The 22,288-nt window shown below is 39.8% G+C and overlaps 1 protein-coding gene across 8 annotated transcripts in view; it reads left to right on the top strand.

Annotated features, from left to right (window-relative positions):
• ATP2B2 (ATPase plasma membrane Ca2+ transporting 2) overlaps positions 1-22,288 on the top strand; it is a 541,726-nt gene that overhangs the window by 463,727 nt on the left and 55,711 nt on the right. For all 8 annotated transcript variants that reach the window (XM_034775811.1, XM_034775816.1, XM_034775812.1 and 5 more), the window contains 2 exons: positions 6,705-6,884; positions 7,994-8,081. In XM_034775811.1, coding sequence (XP_034631702.1) covers positions 6,705-6,884; positions 7,994-8,081 — 268 coding nt within the window. The remainder of the gene's footprint in view (positions 1-6,704; positions 6,885-7,993; positions 8,082-22,288) is intronic.

Below are 22,288 nucleotides of genomic sequence, written 5' to 3'. Positions count from 1 at the left end.
AACATGAAATATATGGCAGAATGTGGGTAAAACAGAACTGGAGACATACTATTCTCCCCCAAGGAGTTCAGTCACAAATTTAATTAACGCATTATTTTTTTAATGAGCATCATCAGCATGGAAGCATGTCCTCTGGAATGTTGGCCGAAGGATGAAGGACATATGAATGTTTGGCATATCTGACACATAAATACCTTGCAACACTGGCTACAAAAGTGCCATGAGAATGCCTATTCTCACTTTCAGGTGATGTAAATAAGAAGCAGGCAGCAGTATCTCCTGTAAAGGTCTGTAAATTGTTTGTCTTAGCAATTGGCTGAACAAGAAGTAGGACTGAGTGGACTTGTAGGCTCTAAAGTTTTACATTGTTTTGTTTTTGAGTGCAGTTATGTAACAAAAAAAATCTACATGTGTAAATTACACTTTCACGATAAAGAGATTGCACTATAGTACTTGTATGAGGTGAATTGAAAAATACTATTTCTTTTGTTGATCATTTTTACAGTGCAAATATTTCTAATAAAAATAATATAAAGTGAGCACTGTACAACTTAGTATTCTTACAACTTAGTATTCTGTGTTGTAATAGAAATCAGTATATTTGAAAATGTAGAAAAACATCCAAAAATATTTAATAAATGTCAGTTGGTATTCTATTGTTTAACAATGGGATTAATTGAGATTAATTTTTTTAATCACAGTTAATTTTTTTGAGTTAATTGCGTGAGTTTACTGCGATTAATTGACAGCCCTAATGATCATAAAGAATGAAAACCTTGGTGCATACATTTAAAAAAATTAATTATTGCATTTAAAATTAGTATCTGGACAGATTTATAGTTGCAGAGTTGATTTTAGTCAATGAGATAACTGGACTTGCAAATTCACATACAAATATATTTCCAGTTTGAATAGTTGGGGGTTCTAATATACTATTTAAAATTCTTTTTCTTCAGAAATAACTTTAAATATCTATAAATCTGTAGCTGTTAAGGCTAGAAGAAACAATTCTGATCACCTATTCTGACTACCTACATAACACAGACAATAGCATTTCACCCAGTAATTCCAGTTCCAAGTCCAGTAATGTGGTGTTGAACAAGACCATCATCTTTAGAAAGACATCCAATCTTCATTTAAAGACTTCAGTTTACCACATTCTTGGCTGAGCTGTTCCAGTGATCAGTGACAGAGACCCTTGCTGTTAAAACATTTCCCCCTTATTTCCAGTCTAGCTTCGACTTCAACCATTAGATCTTGTTATGCCTTTGTCTGGTAGATTAAAGAGCCCCGAAGTATTAGATGAACTCTCCCTGTGTAGGTACTTATAGACTATGATCATATCACATCTTACTTTTCTTCTTGATTACCTTCTCAGAGAGAAGGTTAATTGTTATGAATAGAGCCATGGACTGGTTTTGAGTCCAAAGAAAGTATTATAATTTGCTGGGAAAGCCACATTTATGTATATCAAGGAGAAAGAGATATCATTTAGATCTTTCACACTTTTACATATTCTGAAAAAATGTCCTTGGGTTGAAAGTTTCTACCGTCCAAAAAAGTTTCACTATGGTTGTAAGTTACAAAATTTCTATATTTTGAAACATAATTTTTTATGATGCAGTTTGTTAGATTTGATAAAATATGTGACAATCTTGTGTCCAGATGACAAATTTAGTGTTGAATATTAATCAAATAATTGTGTTTTTAAAACAATTTCTGAAAATATGTACAATACAATTTAATACTAGTTACATTTCCACTTTAATTTCTGGATTACTAAGATTTCATTTTATCTGGGCTGACCAACTGAGTTTAAACATGGGTACAGAAAATATGTATTCCCCTCAGAAAGAATGACGTGCTTCTCACTAATATTAACAATCAATCTTTGTCCCCCACGTTCACCAAAACCACTGCAATGTACAAAAATGCTTATTACAATAAATTATATTTAACAAAATGACCCTCAATGGCCCATGTCCTTGATAAACATAAAAGTGGCTTTCTCAGCAGATTCTAATATGTTCTTTGGACTCAAAACCAGTCCATGGCTTTAATGATCTTTATAGCAGGCAGTGAATTCAGGGGTTTTAAGCTTAGACTGTGTCTGAATGCAAAATCTCAGAATTTGGATGTGGTAAGACAGTTAGGGGCCAATCCTGTGAGGCACTGACTGATCACTATCTGCAAATGCTGAGTGCACTCTGTTCCCATTAATGTCAACCACAATGGAAGATACTCTTGGGATTTGGCCCCTAATTCACTTTTTCTCAAAGGCTCACTCCCTTTCTAGATCCATACATTTTTAATAATACTTCACTCTAGGACCTGAATGCATTTGATGGTTCTTGATAGTGGGTCATCAGTTACAATCATTTGGTGTACATTCACTCGCACATAGGCTTCATCACTCCACTGTCCTAAATGACTTTGCTAGGGCTTTGAATTCATTAGGTGAAGGCTTATTAGGAATTTTCTAACCATCTTGCTTAGCCGAGATCTGTAGAATAAAGAAGCATGGATATGAACTTGAAATGAGTTTTCCTGTGATACTATGTTATTCACCTACCCCACACAGGGTGTGTGACTTATTTGTAAAGGACTTTGGGATCCTCTGGGGGAAAAGGAACTATATTAGTGCATACTATTTTTATCATTCACTGAGTGGTAGAGTCGGTGTGTGCACATGCATGAAAAACTGTCCCTGCGTTAATGAGCCCCGAATGTACTCAGAAAATTCAATCAGGATTTTCCTAAAAAGACAACTCTCCACCTCTTGACCAGCTTAAAGTATAACTTTGAGGGAGACAGATCCATTGTTTTTCTAATACTTTGTGATAATTCTCCTTCTGCTTTTAGGAGTCTTGAAGCAAAAACAGCTGGATGTGCTTACTCAGATTGCTCTGAAGTGTTTTTGTTTTGAGTTTCACCGGCTTGCATCTACATTAATGGGACAGATGCTGTATGGTGAACTTTAAGAACAACATGCTTGCTTTGAGAGTAAGCTCTTTAGACATGGGCTGTGTTTTCTTCTGGTTTTTACAGCACCAACTTCAGAGTTATGACTTAATGAATAATTATAATCCTTATAGAAATAAGTTATTCAGACCAACCTATATCCACTACCCATTATAGCAGACTCTGCAAACTTTGTTGGAACATGCATTATATTCAGTAGGTCTATACCAAGCACAGCATTTTTTAAAGATACCACTATCCTAACTGTCTTATCTTTAAAGGTCATACTTAATGGTCCTGCAAAGACAGTACAGTACATGATAGACCAGGGAATTAAAACTACGGTGTTGGTGTTTTAAATGAATATCTCTAACGTGTTAATCTCCATTCTCTCTAGCTGTAAAAGGGTGCTAACTTATGTTATTGATCCACTATTTAAAATAATTCCAAAACAAACTAAAAACCCTGTTGCATATTTTTCCTATCTCTCTACAGCATATTGATTTTTTACCTAATTACCTAATACTGAACCTTTTTTTTTGTCTTCCAGATGACAATCAAAAACCAATTATTTATTGTGCTAGAAATGCACATGACTCTAATGCAGGGGTGGGCAAACTTTTTGGCCCGAGGGCCACATCTGGGTATGGAAATTGTATGGCGGCCCATGAATGCTCACGAAATTGGGGATTGGGGTGTTGGTGAGGGCTCCGGCTGGGGTGGTGGGCTCTGGAGTGGGGCCATAAATGAGGCGGTCAGGGTGTGGGAGGGGGCTCTGGGCTGGGGCAGGGTGTTGGGGTGCAGGAGGGTGAGGGCTCCAGCTAGGGGTACGGGCTCTGGGTTAGGGCTGGAGATGAGGGGTTGGGGTGCAGGAAGGTGTTCTGGGCTGGGACCAAGGGGTTCGGAAGGTGGGAGGAGAATCAGGGCTGGGGCAAGGGGTTGGGGCATGGGAGGTGGTCGGGGTGTAGGCTCCAGGTGGCGCTTACCTCAAGCGGCTCCCAGAAGCAGCGCATGTCCCCCCTCCAGTTCCTACACAGAGGCGCAGCCACACAGCTCGGCGCGCTGCCCCTGCAGCTCCTATTGGCCGTGCTTCCAATGGGAGCTGTGGGGACGGTGCTTGGGGTGGGGGCAGCATGCGGAGCCACTGGCTGCCCTTACACATAGGAGCTGGAGGGGGAACATGCCACTGCTTCCAGGAGCCATGTGGAGCCATGGCATGCATGGAGCAGGACAAGCCCCCAGCTGGAGCGCCGGAGCAGGGCAATCCCCGGATCCCGCTCACTGGTAGAAACTCGAGGGCCAGATTAAAACATCTGAAGGGACAGATGTGGCCCCCAGGCCATAGTTTGCCCACCCCTGCTCTAATGCATTGCCAGGAAGGTTTGGATGTATTTAGTGCCTATACATTCTTGTAGAATTTCCCTTACTTTTAATTAATAAGTTGAATAATAAATAATATATGGGAGCATATTGTGCACAGCTGGAATAATGAAGCTGCATTTCTGCATATGTTTTTGATTCTGAATATCATTTTGGTAGTTGAGCATCACAACTGGGTATTTATAGCAAATTTATTAATATTTAGACAGCTTCTCTGTGCTCTTTTTCAGCATTTCCTGAAGCCCTGTCAATTTATTTTCCACTAGAAGCAAGAGACTGATCAAAAGTAATAGAACATTTGTGCTGTTTAATATCTGAAAAGTGCAGTTACCCAATTAAAATGTTTGTGTACTAAGTACTGAAAGTCTCTTGCAATGTGTGTCATGGACTTTAGAAAAAAAAAGCATCTCTTTATTAAATAAAAATAGCTGCTAAGATGAAGAAATGTACAATGAAAAAAAGTCAGTTTTCATTTCATTTCCAGGGAATCGTGTTTTATCTCAATGTACTTTGTTCTGGCTATCTTTATGGGCCAAATCATGGTCTTCCAGTTCCCCTTGCTGTGGAGAAATTTAATGCTCTGTGAACTGGCATAAGGAGCTCTAGATGTATCTTCCACTCTGGGAGAGCTATTAAGCCCTGCCTCCTTAGGGTGTGGGGGGTGCAGTCCCAGATTTTTAAGGATGATGGAGAGGCCACAAACATGCATGGAGCCTTCTAAATGCATGTAGGAGGAGCTGACCTCCTCAGCTGACTGACACGCAGCTGAATGGGAACTCAAAGTCTGCATGGAGCAATAGTACTGGCAGAAAACCCAAAACAGAGTTGTCAGAAGGAAGATGTTGCATCAAAAATCTAATCTGGGGGAGGGAGAGTAGGGCACCAGTCTAGACTCCTCTCTCCTAATACCCCAAGACTAGAGTAGGGGTCTTTAGTAGTAAGTGGACTCCATCCCCTTTGTCGAGCTCCACTTCTCCCCGTGATGCCTACCCCCAAGATAGCATGACATCCTCAGAATCTATCAGGCTGGTGCAGAGTCATCATAGGCAGAAGGAATGGGCAAGTCAGCATCTCTATTCCTGCATATCCTAGCCAGCATTTAGCTGCATGTTATTTCACCATTACAGAAACCATTGCTCCAAAAGTATATTTAATGATATTTAAACACTTTTTAAACCCTGGCATAAAATTCCAGCTATTTTGACGTCATAAATAGAGGATGAGTGGCTGACGGGGTTCTGTGCATACCCCTGTGTTTATTCTGTGTACACAAAGGGCCTTCAACAGTGAAGGAAAAATATTTATGTCAGATATTTAGTGCAAACTTATTTTTGCAAGACAGAGGGGACTGACTGGAGAAAGCCTGTACACACGGAGAACCACACTGCTATGCACCACTTAGTCTATGCAGGAGAGGAGCCTTGATCCCTACCATACACAGGGATTTTCAGATGTGAGACTCCCAGTTTTGCAGCATCAGGATTCCCTGCTCAAGATAACGGTTGGGTGGGGAACTTTGTGGCCCTCAGATCAAGGTCAGTCAATCCTATGACTTCATGTGGCAGTTGGTTGCCAACTATTATTAGACACAGAAGCAGCATATTTCTGCATACCAGCCTTACAGTTAGTGTGGTGATAGACTCAAACGTATGTATGAAACAAATTATAAAACTCCTCCTTGGTAGTGCATGGTTGGGTTTTTTTGTTTTCAATTTGGATACTTCAGATTCAAAATCAGCTACTTCATGTGAACCTGCAGCCTTACTTCCGAGTTTCTTGGTTTTCTACTTTGTTTTAACTCACATGTTCTGGAAAAAAAATTAGCAATCATGGAAAACAATGATATGTACTTGCAACTTTAATTCAATGTAGCCAAGATTTGTTGGGGCAGAATATATGTAATAACATTGTCGCGCCTCTGAAGAACGGATATATTAATTGTAAATAATTTTAGAACGATGTCTTTCGTTCATCCTTATAAATAAATACATTTCTATTAAAATTGTCTGTTTACCAATGTGTCATATCTGAGGAGAACACGGAAGGAAAAAGGAAGGAAGAAATGGTGTTCTTGTTGGATCAAATGGAGCATTCCATGCTGAAACCTCTAGTCTCAGCAGGCTGCATCTCCATACTAAGGCTTAAGTCAGCTGCAAACTACTCCTCTTTAGTAAAAACTAGGGGTAGCTTATGGGGCTTCAGGCAAGTTGTGAGAGTAACCTTCAGATGGGCAGTCCTGATCTGTGCCATGATTTTGTTGTTTTTTTATAAATCCTATTTTTATCTCTAGGAATGGCTCACCTTTAAAAATATAGCAATTAAAAAAAACGTAGCAGCTTATGTTTGTTGTACTGTGTTTATAGGTCCCAGAAGCCATAAGAAAGTGCCAGCGAGCTGGAATTACAGTCCGCATGGTCACTGGGGACAACATCAATACAGCTCGTGCCATCGCAATAAAGTGTGGAATTATTCATCCAGGAGAAGACTTTCTCTGCATAGAGGGAAAGGAGTTTAACAGGAGGATCCGAAATGAGAAGGGAGAGGTAATTCATGAATTGAATATAAAGTAACTTTCCCCAGTGTTATGTTTCATAAACTATAGTGAAGGATGGAGGAACACACTGTATTTCTCTTCTATTGTGATGTCCCTCACTTCAGCAGACAACAACCAGCCCAGCAGCCTGACCGGAGGGATGGTTCAACTTCCAACACTGCTCCTTTGTTATTTCAATTGCCTCTGATAAACTAGCATCTTACATTTAACTTCTCTGAGAGTTATCTAATCAGTGACACTGTCACATTAGTGCTAACCCAGTTCAGCTCTTTTCTGAACCATATCGGACTGTTTCAAAAAGTACAAATTCAGAAAAGTTCTTTAACCTTCCCCCCCAACAAACGAACCAAAAACCCAACAGCAGGGCTCTCAGAACTCACTAGCAACTGGCAGCCATACAGAGTCAGCCTCTAACTGCTGCTTCTTAGCTGGAGCTCTGACTTCTCACATCAAGTCTCACTTAAAATATGGCTCCATTTTCAGATGAGACAACATAAGTGGTTACACCCAAGCAAACCTACTGAGACAACATGAGGGCAGACAATAACGTTTGCTTGTTGGACACTGAGGGCACAATCTGGCCTGCACAACCTTTTCTCTTGGTGGTGATGTATGAGATGAAGAACTCAGCTGGGTTTCCAGATCCCAGCTAGAGTTGGCAAGGCTAGCAAACAGAAACATCTTTCTACTTGTAGACTGAGCACACTCGATCTGAGAGCCTTGAGACCCTGCAGATACAGAACTCCATCTTGCTACTTTTAGAGTCACATTCTGGAGTGGAGCGATTCTGTAAGGCAATAAAAAGGCCACTTCTGTCCTTACCATGAATCGTACCTACTTCAGCCAGCAATTGAGGCAATTCAGTAAGACAGTGTGGGGGATTCAGTGTCTCATGGCCCTACCTACCCTACCAATAGTGCTGGCTGTTTCCAAAATGACGGGCCAAATGACGGTGAGCGGTGGCTCCAGATTACCAGTATAGGGGCTGATTCTCCTTTCATACCAGTTTTGAGTGTGAAAAGTGAAAACATTTCTAGGCAGGAAAACATAGATCCAGATTTGCTTACAACAGGCTGGTGATTGTATTATTATTTTCAGATTGAGCAAGAACGTATTGACAAGATCTGGCCAAAACTACGAGTACTTGCTCGCTCATCTCCCACAGACAAACACACTTTGGTGAAAGGTGAGTGCAAATAATCCGTATGTGTGTGATTATTTATAATAGCCATGGTTGTCTGATGGTGTCACCTAATGTACTTGTTTTTGATATTACAATCCAGACACACAGCAATGTACTGTTGGTAGGGCAGAGTGGAGGGAGGAAGAGGAAGAGCAGGAGCTAGCTATGTTATTTCTCATGTCCCAATTGTTTCACTCATCAGAGAATGAGGCCAGGTCTGCGCTAGAAACTTTTGCTAGTAGATCAAGTGTTGGTCAGGGATGTGATTGTTTAACAACATTTCTCTACTAGCAAAAGCCCTAATATTGATGCAGTTATGTAGATATAATAAAATGTTTTTGTGGCTATAAAGGGGTAGCCGTTTTAGTCTGTATCCACAAAAAACTGAATTGGCCTTCAACATTGGTTCTCCACTTGTAAGGTAACTCCCTTCTCTTCATGTGCCAATATATATGCACGTATCTGTAATTTTCACTTTCATGCATCTGAAGAAGTGGGTTTTTATCCACAAAACTTATGCCCAAATAAATCTGTTAGTCTTTAAGGTGCCACTGGACTCTCATTGTTTTTGTGGAGATAGCTTATTTTGTTTGAGAAAGCGATATCAGTAAAATGCACTCTTTGGCTTGTATAAACTCTGTCTACATTAGGAGGGTTTGCCACTATACCTATACCAGCAAGCCCTTTTCAGTGTTGACAAAGCCTTAGTGGTAGGGTAGAAACAGAGGGAAATATGGGGGAGGTGAGGAGAAACGTATGAGAGAGGAGAGAAGGGAAGGGAGGGGAGAGGAAACTCAACAAAAATGGGAAGTTTTTTATTTGTCTTCTTTTATAATACAGGTGTGTTGTCTAATGATTGGAACACTGTGCTGTGAGGTAGTGTTCTGTTTCCAGCTCTGCCACTGATGACTTCTGTGACCTAGGGGAAGTCACTTAAACTTCCCTTTACATCATCAATAAGATGAATCAAATAATACAGTACCTTAGGGATAATCATTCTATCAAATGCTGTGTAGGCAATTTAGCGTTGATGAACAGGACAAGGGAGTTTACTGAAAGGCCACATGTGCAAGTTTTGACATTTCTTTCTGTGGCTGAGTTTGCAGGTTCACTGCAGAATTCGTAGGAAAAGCACTTGCTTTCTAATGTAGTTCTCAGCGAAGTTTCAACATGTATTTAACACGTGTAGGTTAAAGTGGTTTCATTTAAAACCAGCTTTTGTTTACTTCATACAGGTGTTTTGAATATGAAAACAGATACAATGCATCCTCCATATTCCCTGTGAATTAGTGTTCCTATGAAGTGATCGCCCATGCCTGGGCATACCCATACTCTTTTACTGCCCGTCTCCTTACCCCTCCTCTTCTCTGGAGTGGCAGACATGGTTTCCCAGGCAGTCACATCTGTTGTCTTTGTAGGCTATCTGGAAATAACAAAGGAAGTTTCTCTCGCAGGAGTGGTGGAAATACAAATGTGGATTCATTAAAATGTGATTCATTGACTTCTTTTTAGAGCTTGCTTGTCAATATTTTCATTGTGGCTTTTCAGTTTGATTAGAATGTAGCACTGACTGGGAGTGGAAGAGCATGTATGCAAGTAAGAGGTACTTAATAAGAAGTAGGAAGAACTAACCGTTATGAATGAGAGAGGAGCTGTAGATTTTTGATATTTGTATGCAGCTGTCCATAAAGTAAACAAAAACCAGTTGATTAAAAATAACCCACAATTTAAAATACATATATTCAAATGTACCTAAAACCAGCAATACAAGGGTAAGAGCTCTTCTTGCTGAGCTCATTAGGAGAGTGGTTTTTAAACTTTTTAAGCTGAGCCCCCTCTTTAAGTAACAATTTTTGGTTGCGCCCCCCACAACCCAGACAAAAATACACATAAAGAAGTATGCTTGATAGCCTGCTCATAAATCTAACAGAGGCCTTAACACAACTTGAATTAAATTACCTATACCTTTAAGTTTCAAATACACCGATACTTACCAATGGCACAGCCCAGGCTTCCTCAGCAGTGGGCTGCTTCCTTCTACCTTGCATCCAGGCTGCACTGCTAGGGCAGGGCCAATACCTGCCTCTCCCCCCTCAGATTTCCAGGGTGGGGGAAGGCACATTTGACGGTTTTTGGGGGCAGAGCCAGCACCAGGCCGGGTGGCTTGCTGAGGTGAGTGAGGGTGTGGAGATGGTGCTCCCTCGCCTGGGCCCCACTATGTGGCTGACACAAGCCACCTGGTGTTGCTGCTTGCGCCTCCCTCCCGAACTTTCCTCCATGACCCCCAAGAGGGTGCCCCACAGTTTGAAAACCTATGCATTAGGAAGAGAGTCTTTTCATTATACTGATTCCATTCACATGACTAAGTTCTGCCACATTTGCTGTTACATGCAAGGTTACATGTTTTAAAAAGCAGATTCCATTTTGGCATAAAACTGATGTAATTCCCTGATCCCCACTGGCTGTCTGCAGGTTCCAGGTGTATATTTAGGAGTTGGTTTTGACCTATAAAGTGCACTCTCCACCCCACTGCCACAGCTGCAGTCAGCAGAAGTACTCAAGATGGAGACTCTTTCATGGAAAAGAGAGGTTCTGTTTGCAGGGTGTTGTCCATGGAGGCCCCTCCACTGTGGAGCCAGTGCCTTCCTTGGTCTGAAATCTGAATCTGTTGGTCTTGAGGGCATACTCCAAGGCCTAAGTCTACAATCAGGCTGTGGGGATGAAGGGCTGTGATACAGGCTGGTATATGTGCTATGCGGCATTAGTGGTTGCTCTGATTTAATCTTTGTTAAAGTATTTTCAGATTCAGGGTGAGAAATAGCTTCTGACTCCATCCTTTTATCCTGTATATTGAACTGATGACACAGGAACTTAGAGTGGAATTTTGAAAAGCATCTAAATGACTTTGGGGAGCATACATCCCCTTGTAAATAAACTAGGTCACTTAAGTGCTTTTGAAAATGATGCTCACCCTCCCTCCAGCCTCAGTATGTTGGGTAAAGGAGCCAGAATGTGATGTAAATGATCTCTTAAAGCCCTGGCTCTGGCTAGAAGAGAATTCCCCTGACACAGGAACTGAAGTTGATAGCCATAGACTGTCTTCTGAAGACCCTTCCCTCATCCCCTTCTAACCCAGGCATAGGGAATGTGTCAGGGGTGGCAATGCAGCATGATGGGTACTCTGGGCTTCACTGCTGCTTCTCAGAAGATGGATACAAGCAGCTGTAGCTTAGCTTTTCAGGACTAAATTATGCCAGGTGTTGTTTAGGCCCCCGGAACAGCCCAACATTGCAAGGGTGCAAAGGCGGCTTGAAGCCCTCACAAGTTCTGTGCTGCACTTCTAAGATGCAAGACAGAAGCTTACCCTAGAGCCTAATATAGGTACATGGCTCTAAATTCTAATGGAAGTGTGTATTGGGAGTGTCATAAAATCAAGTAAATAAATCGTTGGAGACTGCCTGTGTGAGTGAATCATGCAGGATTTTCCCCTAAGAGGAAAATCAACAGAGTTGAAAAGTAGTAAGCAACAAAATATTAACAAGATTTACTGTATGTGCAGTATGAGATTTTGAAAGAGATATTTCATTGCAGAATTCCTTATATAACTGGTATTGTTGGTAACATATTAAAGATGATGAGGAGATCAAATGAAAAAACAATTATATTATCCAGTGCAGGTTAAGAGCAGCTTTACATTGCTGTGAAATGTTTTTGGTTTATAACACTTTAAGGGCCCTTAAAAGTTACAGGAAATTATTTAAATGTTCCCTAGTTCTGGTCTTCTTGCTCTGAAGTACGTGTTTCTCAGTCACTTGGGGGATAGAGCGAGTTTTCTCTTTGATTCATTAGGTTCGCTCTAGGGCTAAAAACACACATCACAAAACAAACTTTCATATTTAATTTTTAATGACATACAGCTGCCGGAGGGAGGGAGCACTTTTTTATTTCACTGCCACAATCCTGCCCAGCAAAAATCATTTCTATGTAGCATAAGACACTTTTATTATACATTTTTGTTCTTTTGTAATGTTGAGACTCAGAAAGGCATCATTTCAAGTTGGGAAGACACTGCTTTGTTATATATGTAAGGCTGCTCCAAGGCACTAGAGTTTTCAGCTTCCAAAATAGGTTTGAGAAGTTTTTTTCTTGGACATGAAGATAAGATTTGTTTCAATCTAGAAATGAATCCTGTGTGTGTGTGTGTGTGTGTGTGTGTGTTTTATAATATGTATTCTTTATATAACATGTAGCAGCTCCTCAGTGTCTTGAGCTTACCCTTTAAGGCCTCAATCTTGTAATTGTATGTTCCCAAATGGGTGTCTGCTCCAGCCCTATTGAAATCAGTGGGTTCTGCATGGGTTCAGGTGTCTGCATCTGCTGATCTGATTGCAGGATAAGGCTCTGCAGTCATATTCTTTTCTGTTTCATTCTAATAGTATGTGTTTTTTATATTGGAGCACCAGCCACTTAAATATCACAGTTGTCTGAAAATGTACCCACTGTTGTTACAAGTTACGACCCCCCCAACCCCGCCCCAAGGGCCTAATTCTGCACATACTTAAACACTTAACTTTTTGCATGTGAATAGTCCATGGGACAACTCACATGAGTATGTTTGCAGGATCCAGGTCCTAAAACAAAACTGAAAGAAACTAAAGGAAAAACTATTTTCTATATTTTTGTCAGTATACTTCTAGATTTGAAAGTACTCCTTGTAAATAGTCAGTTTCACTGTTCTCTCTATAGTCAGTCAGTTTCCCCTATTACATCTGAGAGTCATTCACATAGCAGCAGAGTAGAAAAAAATGCGATGTGATTGTAAAACCATAATAATTGACCAGTGGGCCTTGGGGGAAAAAGGCTTTTAACTGTGACTAATTTTAACTATTTTAAAATAAATTTATTTCAAATTTCCTTTTAAGTAAAAGCTCTAAATTATTATTTTATTAACCAAGAGCCTGTAAAAGTTTAAAAGTTAGGAAATGTAGCTAAATTTTAAAGGTTGACATGAGCTGAGCAAATAATTTTAGAAGATATATTTAATACAAATGCTTGTATTAAATTTGTAAAATATAAGAAATATGTATTGGGTGATCCATCATACTGGACCAATAGTACTTAAAGATAAGTGTGCTTTGAATCTTCATATTTCTAGCATTCCTTGTCTCTCATTGTTTTCAGGTTATTGGCAGACATGAGAAGGGACAACTAAATCCCAATCTGTTCTGTTCTTTTAAAACAAACAGTATCTTACAGATAACTCTAAGGGTGGCATTGCTAATGAGATGCATTAAAATAACGTGGCATTTATGCTGCAATGAAGTGAAACCTGAGGCTCCACTTGTCGATGCTTTTGATCTAAGCAGTAGGTGGAAAGGGGTTTACTTGTAGATGAAATGGAAGACACACTTGCTGACTAATATTCTCTGTAATATGATCCAGAGGGGATTTGATCTAACAGCTCCTTGAAGCTGGAGAGACATGTGAGTTGATATATTTCATTTTAAGTTGTATATGATATCTTGTTGTCCTATATTGGAGTAGTAGATGCTTATGGCTGAATACAGATCATGTTGAGGGGTTCGGATCAGAGATATGTAAAAGGAGATAGTTTGGGAAACCACATGACTCTTGGAGTTCTTCTTCCATATCCTGTGGAGCTGTGTGTTAAAACTCTCTATGTAAGCATCTGACTGGACTAAAGCTGTTTGCCATAAACTGTTTTTCTGACTCTAAAAGTGAGCATCTGAAATCAAAATATATTCTTATAGCAACTGGGAACCAATGGAGTTGTAATGAAGTGCCCATTCTCTGAATCAGGTTCCAAACCCTATCGATATTCTTCACTGATTACTGTAACAGCCCCTATAAACACAGTACCATAAATAAGGTTTGCAAACAGTGGCCTCATCACCTTTTCTTGGTGTGAGCCTGCTTTTGTCCTTATGTTCTTTATACAAATATATTTATTATTAATTCTTTTTCTTCAATTATGAAGGGAGACTTTTGCAAACCAGTCGATTTTGATCTTGTACTGAAAATGACTCATGCTGGTCTCCTGTTATAGGCCATTTCACAATCACTGGCTCTCCACCAAAGATCCCTGACTGCCAACTCTTGTGAGCTTCACCTTCAACTGCATTGTCTTAGATGAGTGCAGCTGTCCAGGCAGGTCATGAATGGAGAATTGGTCCCTGCCCAATGGGAGCTTTAAGCTGTAGACCAGAAACTTGATTGGCTCTATTAGTGAATGATGAACTAGTAAAGGGTTCTGAGCACTGGTCTGAAGTGCTGTGGGTGATTGGGAAATGGTCTACTGTGTGCTTTGGAAGCTGGAGTCTCCACCTTCAGTGCCAGGTAGAGTGAATGTTAATGGTTTAATATGGAAATTGACAAGCAAAGGGATAACTGTGGTAGGTACTAGTCCAAAAGGAAGTGTTATTTCTCAGTTTCTTAGTTTTCACCACTGTGGCTATCAGTAACTAGGATTAGCTCTGTAAGTCCCCAATATTTGGTGCTAATTTGTCGAATGGTAGGCAGATGCCTTTGATGAAGGTAGAAATCAATGTTCTGCAGGCTACTTGCAGTATTTCTATTTTCCTACCAAATCACTTTAGTCTTACCTGGGTTAAGCCTGATCTAGCTGTTTTTCGTCCATGTGCTTATCTCTCATCAGCATTTGACACATCTTTGTAATGGCATTAGTGGTATATGTTTAAGTGAAGATGTAAAGATGGGTATTGGCGATAACAGTGGGTATCACCATGACATCACATGCAAATGTTCAAAATAAGATTAAAAAGTCTTGATCTTTACAGGATGCTGCATCTAAGTGTTCTGGCGGATAAGGAGCTGTTTATCACAGTAGTCTGGGTTGTTTTTCAGAGGAATGATAATTGAAGCCTTCAAGTCCACTCCTACTAAACCTTGTCAGTGAGTTAGCAGGACCTTGCAATCAACCTATGGAGGCAGAAAAGAGGTAGTAGAATCATATAAGCATTGAGGTTAGGTCTCAGTTCATAACCACTGAGAGGTCAGCGGCTAATGCACTTTATCCTTGCCATGCTTTCACTTTGAGGGGCCCAGGATGTTGGCAGATGTCAGGTGGCGATGGAATTTGGTTTTCAGTACTTTGCAAAGGAGCGGTGGGTTCGAGAGACTAACTGCTTCAGTGCTGGGTTTTTAAAAGTATCTTCAAAAATTATTAGATGAACGTTAGAGGATGTGTTAATAACAAGAAGGTGAAGAAAGAAGTGTAAATAACTAAATAGTAAGAGCTAATGGTGTTGCTTATTTGGTGATATCCAAAGCAAATCACTGCACACATTGAAACACAAACTAATCATTAGACCTTATAAAAATCAGAATAAATTAATCATTTATTCAAGTTCTAGTATATATGAAATTTTAGTCAACTGAAATTTGTCAGTATTGACTAGCAGTTTGACTAGCAGATCCTAGTAACTCCAACCTTCTGGAGGTCAAGAAATCATAGCCTCATGAAAATTGGTGAAAAGGGTACTTTTTCTTCCAGAAGCATTAGCGAGAAAGAGAAGTGCTGTGATAGGTCCTAGCAAGGAAAATTTTTCTTTTAATCATTTGACATTTTTACCTCCCCTGAGGTGGCTTTTTTTTTTTTTTTTTTTGCTTAGTCAGGAAACATCAAAGCCTATTTATCTTGAAATACCTTCCTCCCCAGCCTCTCACTAGTCTCAAAATTCAGTTACAGAATTTTCAGTTACAGTTTGTTTTAGGCAAATGCCACCGGAAGAGTCAATATACTTCAGCTCCCTTTCTAGTCCTTATACTAAAGTTAGGTGATTTGTAGACAAGTGAAATGTCATTTCAATGCAGACGGGAATTGTTGGTTTCTTGAGAAAGGGACAGATGATTGCATCCTTCAGGAATGTTGAAAGATTGCCTTCAGTGATCATTTTAGCCTCGTTGCTCTTTTCTGACTTTTAGTAAGTCTAGAGCGGGGGGTAGACAACCTATGGCACATGTGCCGAAGGCGGCACGCGAGCTGATTTTCAGTGGCACTCATACTGCCCAGGTCCTGGCCACGAGTCCGGGGGGCTCTGCACTTTAATTTAATTTTAAATTAAGCTTCTTAAACATTTTAAAAACCTTATTTACTTTACATACAATAATAGTTTAGTTATATATTATAGACTTATAGAAAGAAACCTTTTAAAACTGTTACGATGTATTACTGGCATGCGAAACCTTAAATCAGAGTGAATAAATGAAGACTTGGCACACCACTTCTGAAAGGTTGCCGATCCCTGGTCTATAGGAACAATAATTGACTCTGGAAGGAGTGGCAGTACGCTGCTCAGAGCTTTCAATGCTTTTAGGTGTATGATACACCTCAACTTTATCAAGAGTGGTGGGATGGTTATTGCTCCCCAATCTGGGATCATCTACCTCAGATAGTTTATCCAATATTTGAGAGCTTTTCACAAAGGTTATACCCTGGGGTATGATGATTGTCTTTTATGGGATCCAAGTTACTGGTGGTTTTGCTATTTGGACCAGTTTTGTCATGATTTTTCTGCTGATTGAATGAGAAGGAAAGTTCTTCACATATCCTTCACAGAAGCTGTGTATTCCTCTAAAGAGTCTATGCAAGCGTGCAATGGACTTGGACTGTGTTTCATACTACTGACTTTCTTCTCTACCTTGGCCCTACATCTTATATAGTTCAGTTTCATTGACACCACATGATTATATTGTTCCATGACATCATCAGAACCATTGGCATTGCGGAATGACCCCTTTTTCTCTGGTTGCATTCTATTGGTTTATTGACCTAACACCTAAAAGGGTGAACTATTCTGGTTTAGCCATGATATAAATAAAGAGGCTTTTTCTCCAAGGTACCACTGTGTTCCATTTTAATGAGATCATGAAGAATAAATGGGAATTGCATGCCATACACCAGTTGTGAGACAGGACCAGATGCAGATTAGGAAGGGAAACAAATATAGTTCTGCTAGGCAATACAATGACCATCCTTGGAACTTATTTCCCTTTGTTTACAGCTTTAGAAGATTCCGTATGTCTGTGGTTAATTCAACAAGAGTCTCAAAATTCCAGTTCACAGATCATAGAGTTTAAGGCCGGAAGGGAGCACAAGTAATATTATTTTGTTTATTTTTAAATACTAATTTTTTCATTATAATTTTCCCCCTGGTAAGGGTAGATGTGAGTAGATTTGTACCTGGACTGATAGACTTTCATAACCATTGTGAAAGTCTGAAACCTTGCTAAGATTTCAATACCTATTGAAATAAATGTAATTAAATTAAAAGTGCATTAAAATGCTTCCTTTTTTTCTATAAATTGAGTAGTCACAAATAATTCCAGCTGAATGTAGGTATTTTTAACCATAGCACACTATGGAAAATGTATTAATGATGTATTAACGATTAATCAATGAGTTCTCCTTCAGCATCTTTATTATGAAACATAATACATAAAAGTAGTATTATGAGACTGGATTAGTGTAAAATAAAAGGGATTAGGTTCATGTGGTGAAAAGGGAAACTTCCAGGTAGTCTAGACCCTGTTTGTTAATGAAATACAAACAAATGTAATTTCAGGGCTACAAAACTGACTATGAACAGAAATATTTACATGGTCTCTTTTTTTTTTTTTTTTTTTTTAAGAGAGAAATTCCAATGAAAATATTTTTTTTTTCATTTAAATTTTACCCTGATGTGTTGGAAACCCAAACACTGCAGCAGTATTTAAGTGCAGTGTATTCCCAACATTTGCAAGCAGAGCACCCGATCAGGACAATTAAACCAGTCATGACCCTTACAATTCCAACATGTGTTGCTAAGGGCCTTTCTCTTTAATTTATATAGCTTCTGCTTCCCTCCCCTTCGGGAAACACAGGTGTAAGATCTTCATATTATGACAGTTGTCTTTTTTCACAGATTCATGATTCCAAAGCCAGAAGGGACCATTGTGATCATCTAGTCTAACCTCTTGTATAACACAGGCCATAGAACTTCCCCAAAATAATTCCTAGAGCATATCCTTTAGAAAAAAAAAACATCCAATCTTTATTTTAAAAATTGCCAGTGATGGGGAATACACCATGAGCTTTGGTAAATTATTCCAATGGTTAATTACTCTCACTATTAAAAATGTATCTTATTTCCAGTGTGAATTTGTCTAACTTCAAGTTCCTTGTGTTATACCTTTCTTTGCTAGATTGAAGAGCCCATTTTCAAATATTTGTTCCCCATGTAGGTACTTTAAGACTGTGATCAAGTCACCCCTTAATCTTCTCTTTGTTAAACTTGCTAAATTTTGTTCCTTGAATCTTTCACTATAAGGCATCTTTTCTAATCCTTTAATCATTCTTGTGGCTCTTCTCTGAACCTTCTCCAGTTTTTCAACATCTTTCTTGAATTGTGAACACCAGAACTAGAAACAGTTTTCTGACAGAGGCCACGGCAGTGCCAAATACAGAAGTAAAATAACCTCTCTATTACTTGCGAATCCTCTGTTCATGCATCCAAGGATCGCATTAGCCCAATTGGCCACAGCATCACACTGGAAGTTCACGTTCCTTGCTTTGATGGGCAGTGACACGGTTAATAATGTTTACATGTAAAATACCATTATATGCATTTGACTTAGCTCTCATTGAAATGGACTGGGCATTTCACATCCCAGTTATTGTTTCAGGCTCTCTGCAAACTCAGGTATAATTATCTTCATGTTTTTAATATTTAATTACAGTAACTAGAAACTTATTTTTTTTAAATGAAAGAACAGCAACTGAGAGAGGAGTTCAGCCCTCCCTTACCTGTCAGCCCCCAGCTAGTCCTTTATGGATGTGCCCTGCATTTTGAGAAACACTACACTAGAGTATGAGAAAAGAAACATAATCAACTATAAAAAAAAAACTAATGAAACTTTGTATTTATTAATTTATGGTAGCATCCAGGATGGGTCTGTCACCTTCTATCACATTAAGATGACAGAAATGACAACAGAGACCAAGGAAATGGGAACAAATAATAGGGATTACTTATGCAAGCCAACTAGAAGCACTGCAGGAGAATGGCAGAAGTGGGTCTCTGCGGGGGATTTAAACTGACTCATCTAGTTTCACCATCCAAGCTGGTTTAAGTGGAAAGGTTAAAGTAAAATCATTTAAAATAAAAGCTAGTTTTAATAATCTGGGAAGTTGTTAACACAAATAAAGACTTTGCATCTGATTCTTCTTACGTTTAAATTGGTGACAAAACTCCCATTCTTCAATGGGAGGAGGAGAAAACACTAGTTTTGAAATACAGTCTATGTATGTTGGGTAAAATTGTCAAAAGTGCTTCCATCTCATTGAAAATCAATGGACTCAATGCCTCGGTGTGTAAGTGTTTTTTTGAAAAGGAGAGTTAGACTCCTAAGTCACTCAAATGCTTCTGTAAATGTTACCCTTTATCTGGACAGTGTCCTCCTTCATTTGGTCATTTAGGGGAATGGTTATTTTTGTATAGTTAGGTGCCAGGCTATTATACCTCCTTTCGGGTCATTCAGTGTCTGATCTAGCACAATACGCCTCAGTGTGACGCAATTCCTATTTGCAGTCTGTAATAAAACATTGTCTTAAATGTTATCTCAATGATTAATAACAACAATAAGCCTTATTAGTGAATTAGTATCACCTTTAATATTAAAGATATAGCATATTCATAGAGTCATAGACTTGATGGTCCCTTCTGACCTTGATGATCATCTAATCTGACCTCCTGCACAACATAAGCCACAGAATCTCATCCACCCACTCCTGTATCAAACCCCTAACCTATGTCTGAGCTATTGAAGTCCTCAAATCATGGTTTAAAGACTTCAAGGTGCAGCAAATCCTCTAGCAAGTGACCTGTGCCCCACGCTGCAGAGGAAGGCAAAAAAACCCCAGGGTCTCTGCCAATCTGCCCTGGAGGAAAATTTCTTCCCGACCCCAAATGTGGCAGTCAGCTAAACCCTGAGCATGTGGGCAAGACTCACCAGCCAGACACCCAGGAAAGAATTCTCTGTAGTAACTCAGATCCCACCCCATCGACCATCCCATCACAGGCCATTGGGCATATTTACTGCTAATAATCAAAGATCAATTAATTGCCAAAATTAGGCTATCCCATCATACCAACCCCTCCATAAACTTATCAAGCTTAGTCTTGAAGCCAGATATGTCTTTTGCCCCCACTGCTCCCCTTGGAAGGCTGTTCCAGAACTTCGCTCCTCTGATGGTTAGAAACCTTTGTCTAATTTCAAGTCTAAATTTCCCAATGGCCAGTTTATATCCATTTGTTCTTGTGTCCACATTGGTACTGAGCTTAAATAATTCCTCTCCCTCCCTGGTATTTATCCCTCTGATATATTTAAAGAGAGCAATCATATCTCCCCTCAGCCTTCTTTTGGTTAGACTAAACAAGCCAAGCTCTTTGAGTCTTCTTTCATGAGACAGGTTTTCCATTCCTCGGATCATCCTAGTAGCCCTTCTCTGTACCTGTTCCAGTTTGAATTCATCCTTCTTAAACATGGGAGACCAGAACTGCACACAGTATTCCAGATGAGGTCTCACCAGTACCTTGTATAAAGTTACTAACACCTCCTTATCTCTACTGGAAATACCTCACCTCATGCATCCCAAGACCACATTAGCTTTTTTCACGGCCATATCACTTTGGCGGCTCATAGTCATCCTGTGATCAACCAATACTCCGAGGTCCTTCTCCTCCTCTGTTACTTCCAACTGATGAGTCCCCACCTTATAACAAAAATTCTTGTTATTAATCCCTAAATGCATGACCTTGCACTTTTTACTATTAAATTTCATCCTATTACTATTACTCCAGTTTACAAGGTCATCCATATCTTCCTGTATGATATCCCCATCCTTCTCTTTATCCACAAACTTTATTAGCAGACTCCCACTTTTTGTGCCAACGTCAGTAATAAAAAGATTAAACAAGATTGGTCCCAAAACTGATCCCTGAGGAACTCCACTAGTAACCTTCCTCCAGCCTGACAGTTCACCTTTCAGTATGACCCGTTGTAGTCTCCCCTTTAACCAATTCCTTATCCACCTTTCAATTTTCATATCACCGTCTTTTCCAATTTAACTAATAATTCCTCATGTGGAACCATAACAGATGCCTTACTGAAATCGAGGTAAATTAGATCAACTGCGTTTCCTTTGTCTAAAAAATCTGTTACCTTCTCAAAGAAGGAGATCACGTTGGTTTGGCATGATCTACCTTGTATCTATGTTGTATTTTGTCCCAGTTACTATTGACCTCAATGTCCTTAACTACTTTTTCCTTCAAATTTTTTTCCAAGACCTTGCATACTACAGATGTCAAACTAATAGGCCTGTAGTTACCCAGATCACTTTTTTTTCCTTTCTTAAAAATAGGAACTATGTTAGCAATTCTCCAGTCATATGGTACAATCCCTGAGTTTACAGATTCATTAAAAACGTCTTGCTAATGGGCTTGCAATTTCATATGCCAGTTCCTTTAATATTCTTGGATGAAAATTATCTGGGCCACCCGATTTAGTCCCATTAAGCTGTTTAAGTTTGGCTTCTACCTAGGATGTGGCAATATCTACCTCCATATCCTCATTCCCATTTGTCATCCTGCTATTATCCCTAAGCTCCTCATTAAAGACTGAGGCAAAGTATTTGTTTAGATCAGGGGTCGGCAACCTTTCAGAAGTGGTGTGCCGAGTCTTCATTTATTCACTCAAATTTAAGGTTTCGCGTGCCGGTAATACATTTCAACATTTTTAGAAGGTCTCTTTCTGTAAGTCTATATTATATAACTAAACTATTGTATGTAAAGTAAACAAGGTTTTCAAAATGTTTAAGAAGCGTCATTTAAAATTAAATTAAAATGCTGATCTTATGCCACCAGCCTGCTCAGCTCGCTGCCAGCCTGGCGTTCTGTTCACCTAGGCCAGCAGCGGGCTGAGCAGCGTCTATGGCTGGGATCCTAGACCTTGTGGGGGGGGTCAGGGCAGAGGGCTGGGGGAGGGAGTTCAGGGCAGAAGGCTGGGGTGTGTGTGGGAGGGGGTTCAGGGATCAGGGCAGAGGGCTGGGTTGAGTGGGGGGTTTAGGGCAGAAGGCTGGGTGGGGGGGGTCAAGGCAGAGGGCTGGGGGTGTGGGGGGGGGGCAGGGCAGA

Source organism: Trachemys scripta, chromosome 7, assembly GCF_013100865.1.
Source record: "Trachemys scripta elegans isolate TJP31775 chromosome 7, CAS_Tse_1.0, whole genome shotgun sequence".
Taxonomy (NCBI): domain Eukaryota; kingdom Metazoa; phylum Chordata; order Testudines; family Emydidae; genus Trachemys; species Trachemys scripta.
The sequence above is the reverse complement of the archived record's forward strand: the minus strand, read 5'-3'. Positions and strand labels throughout refer to the sequence as shown.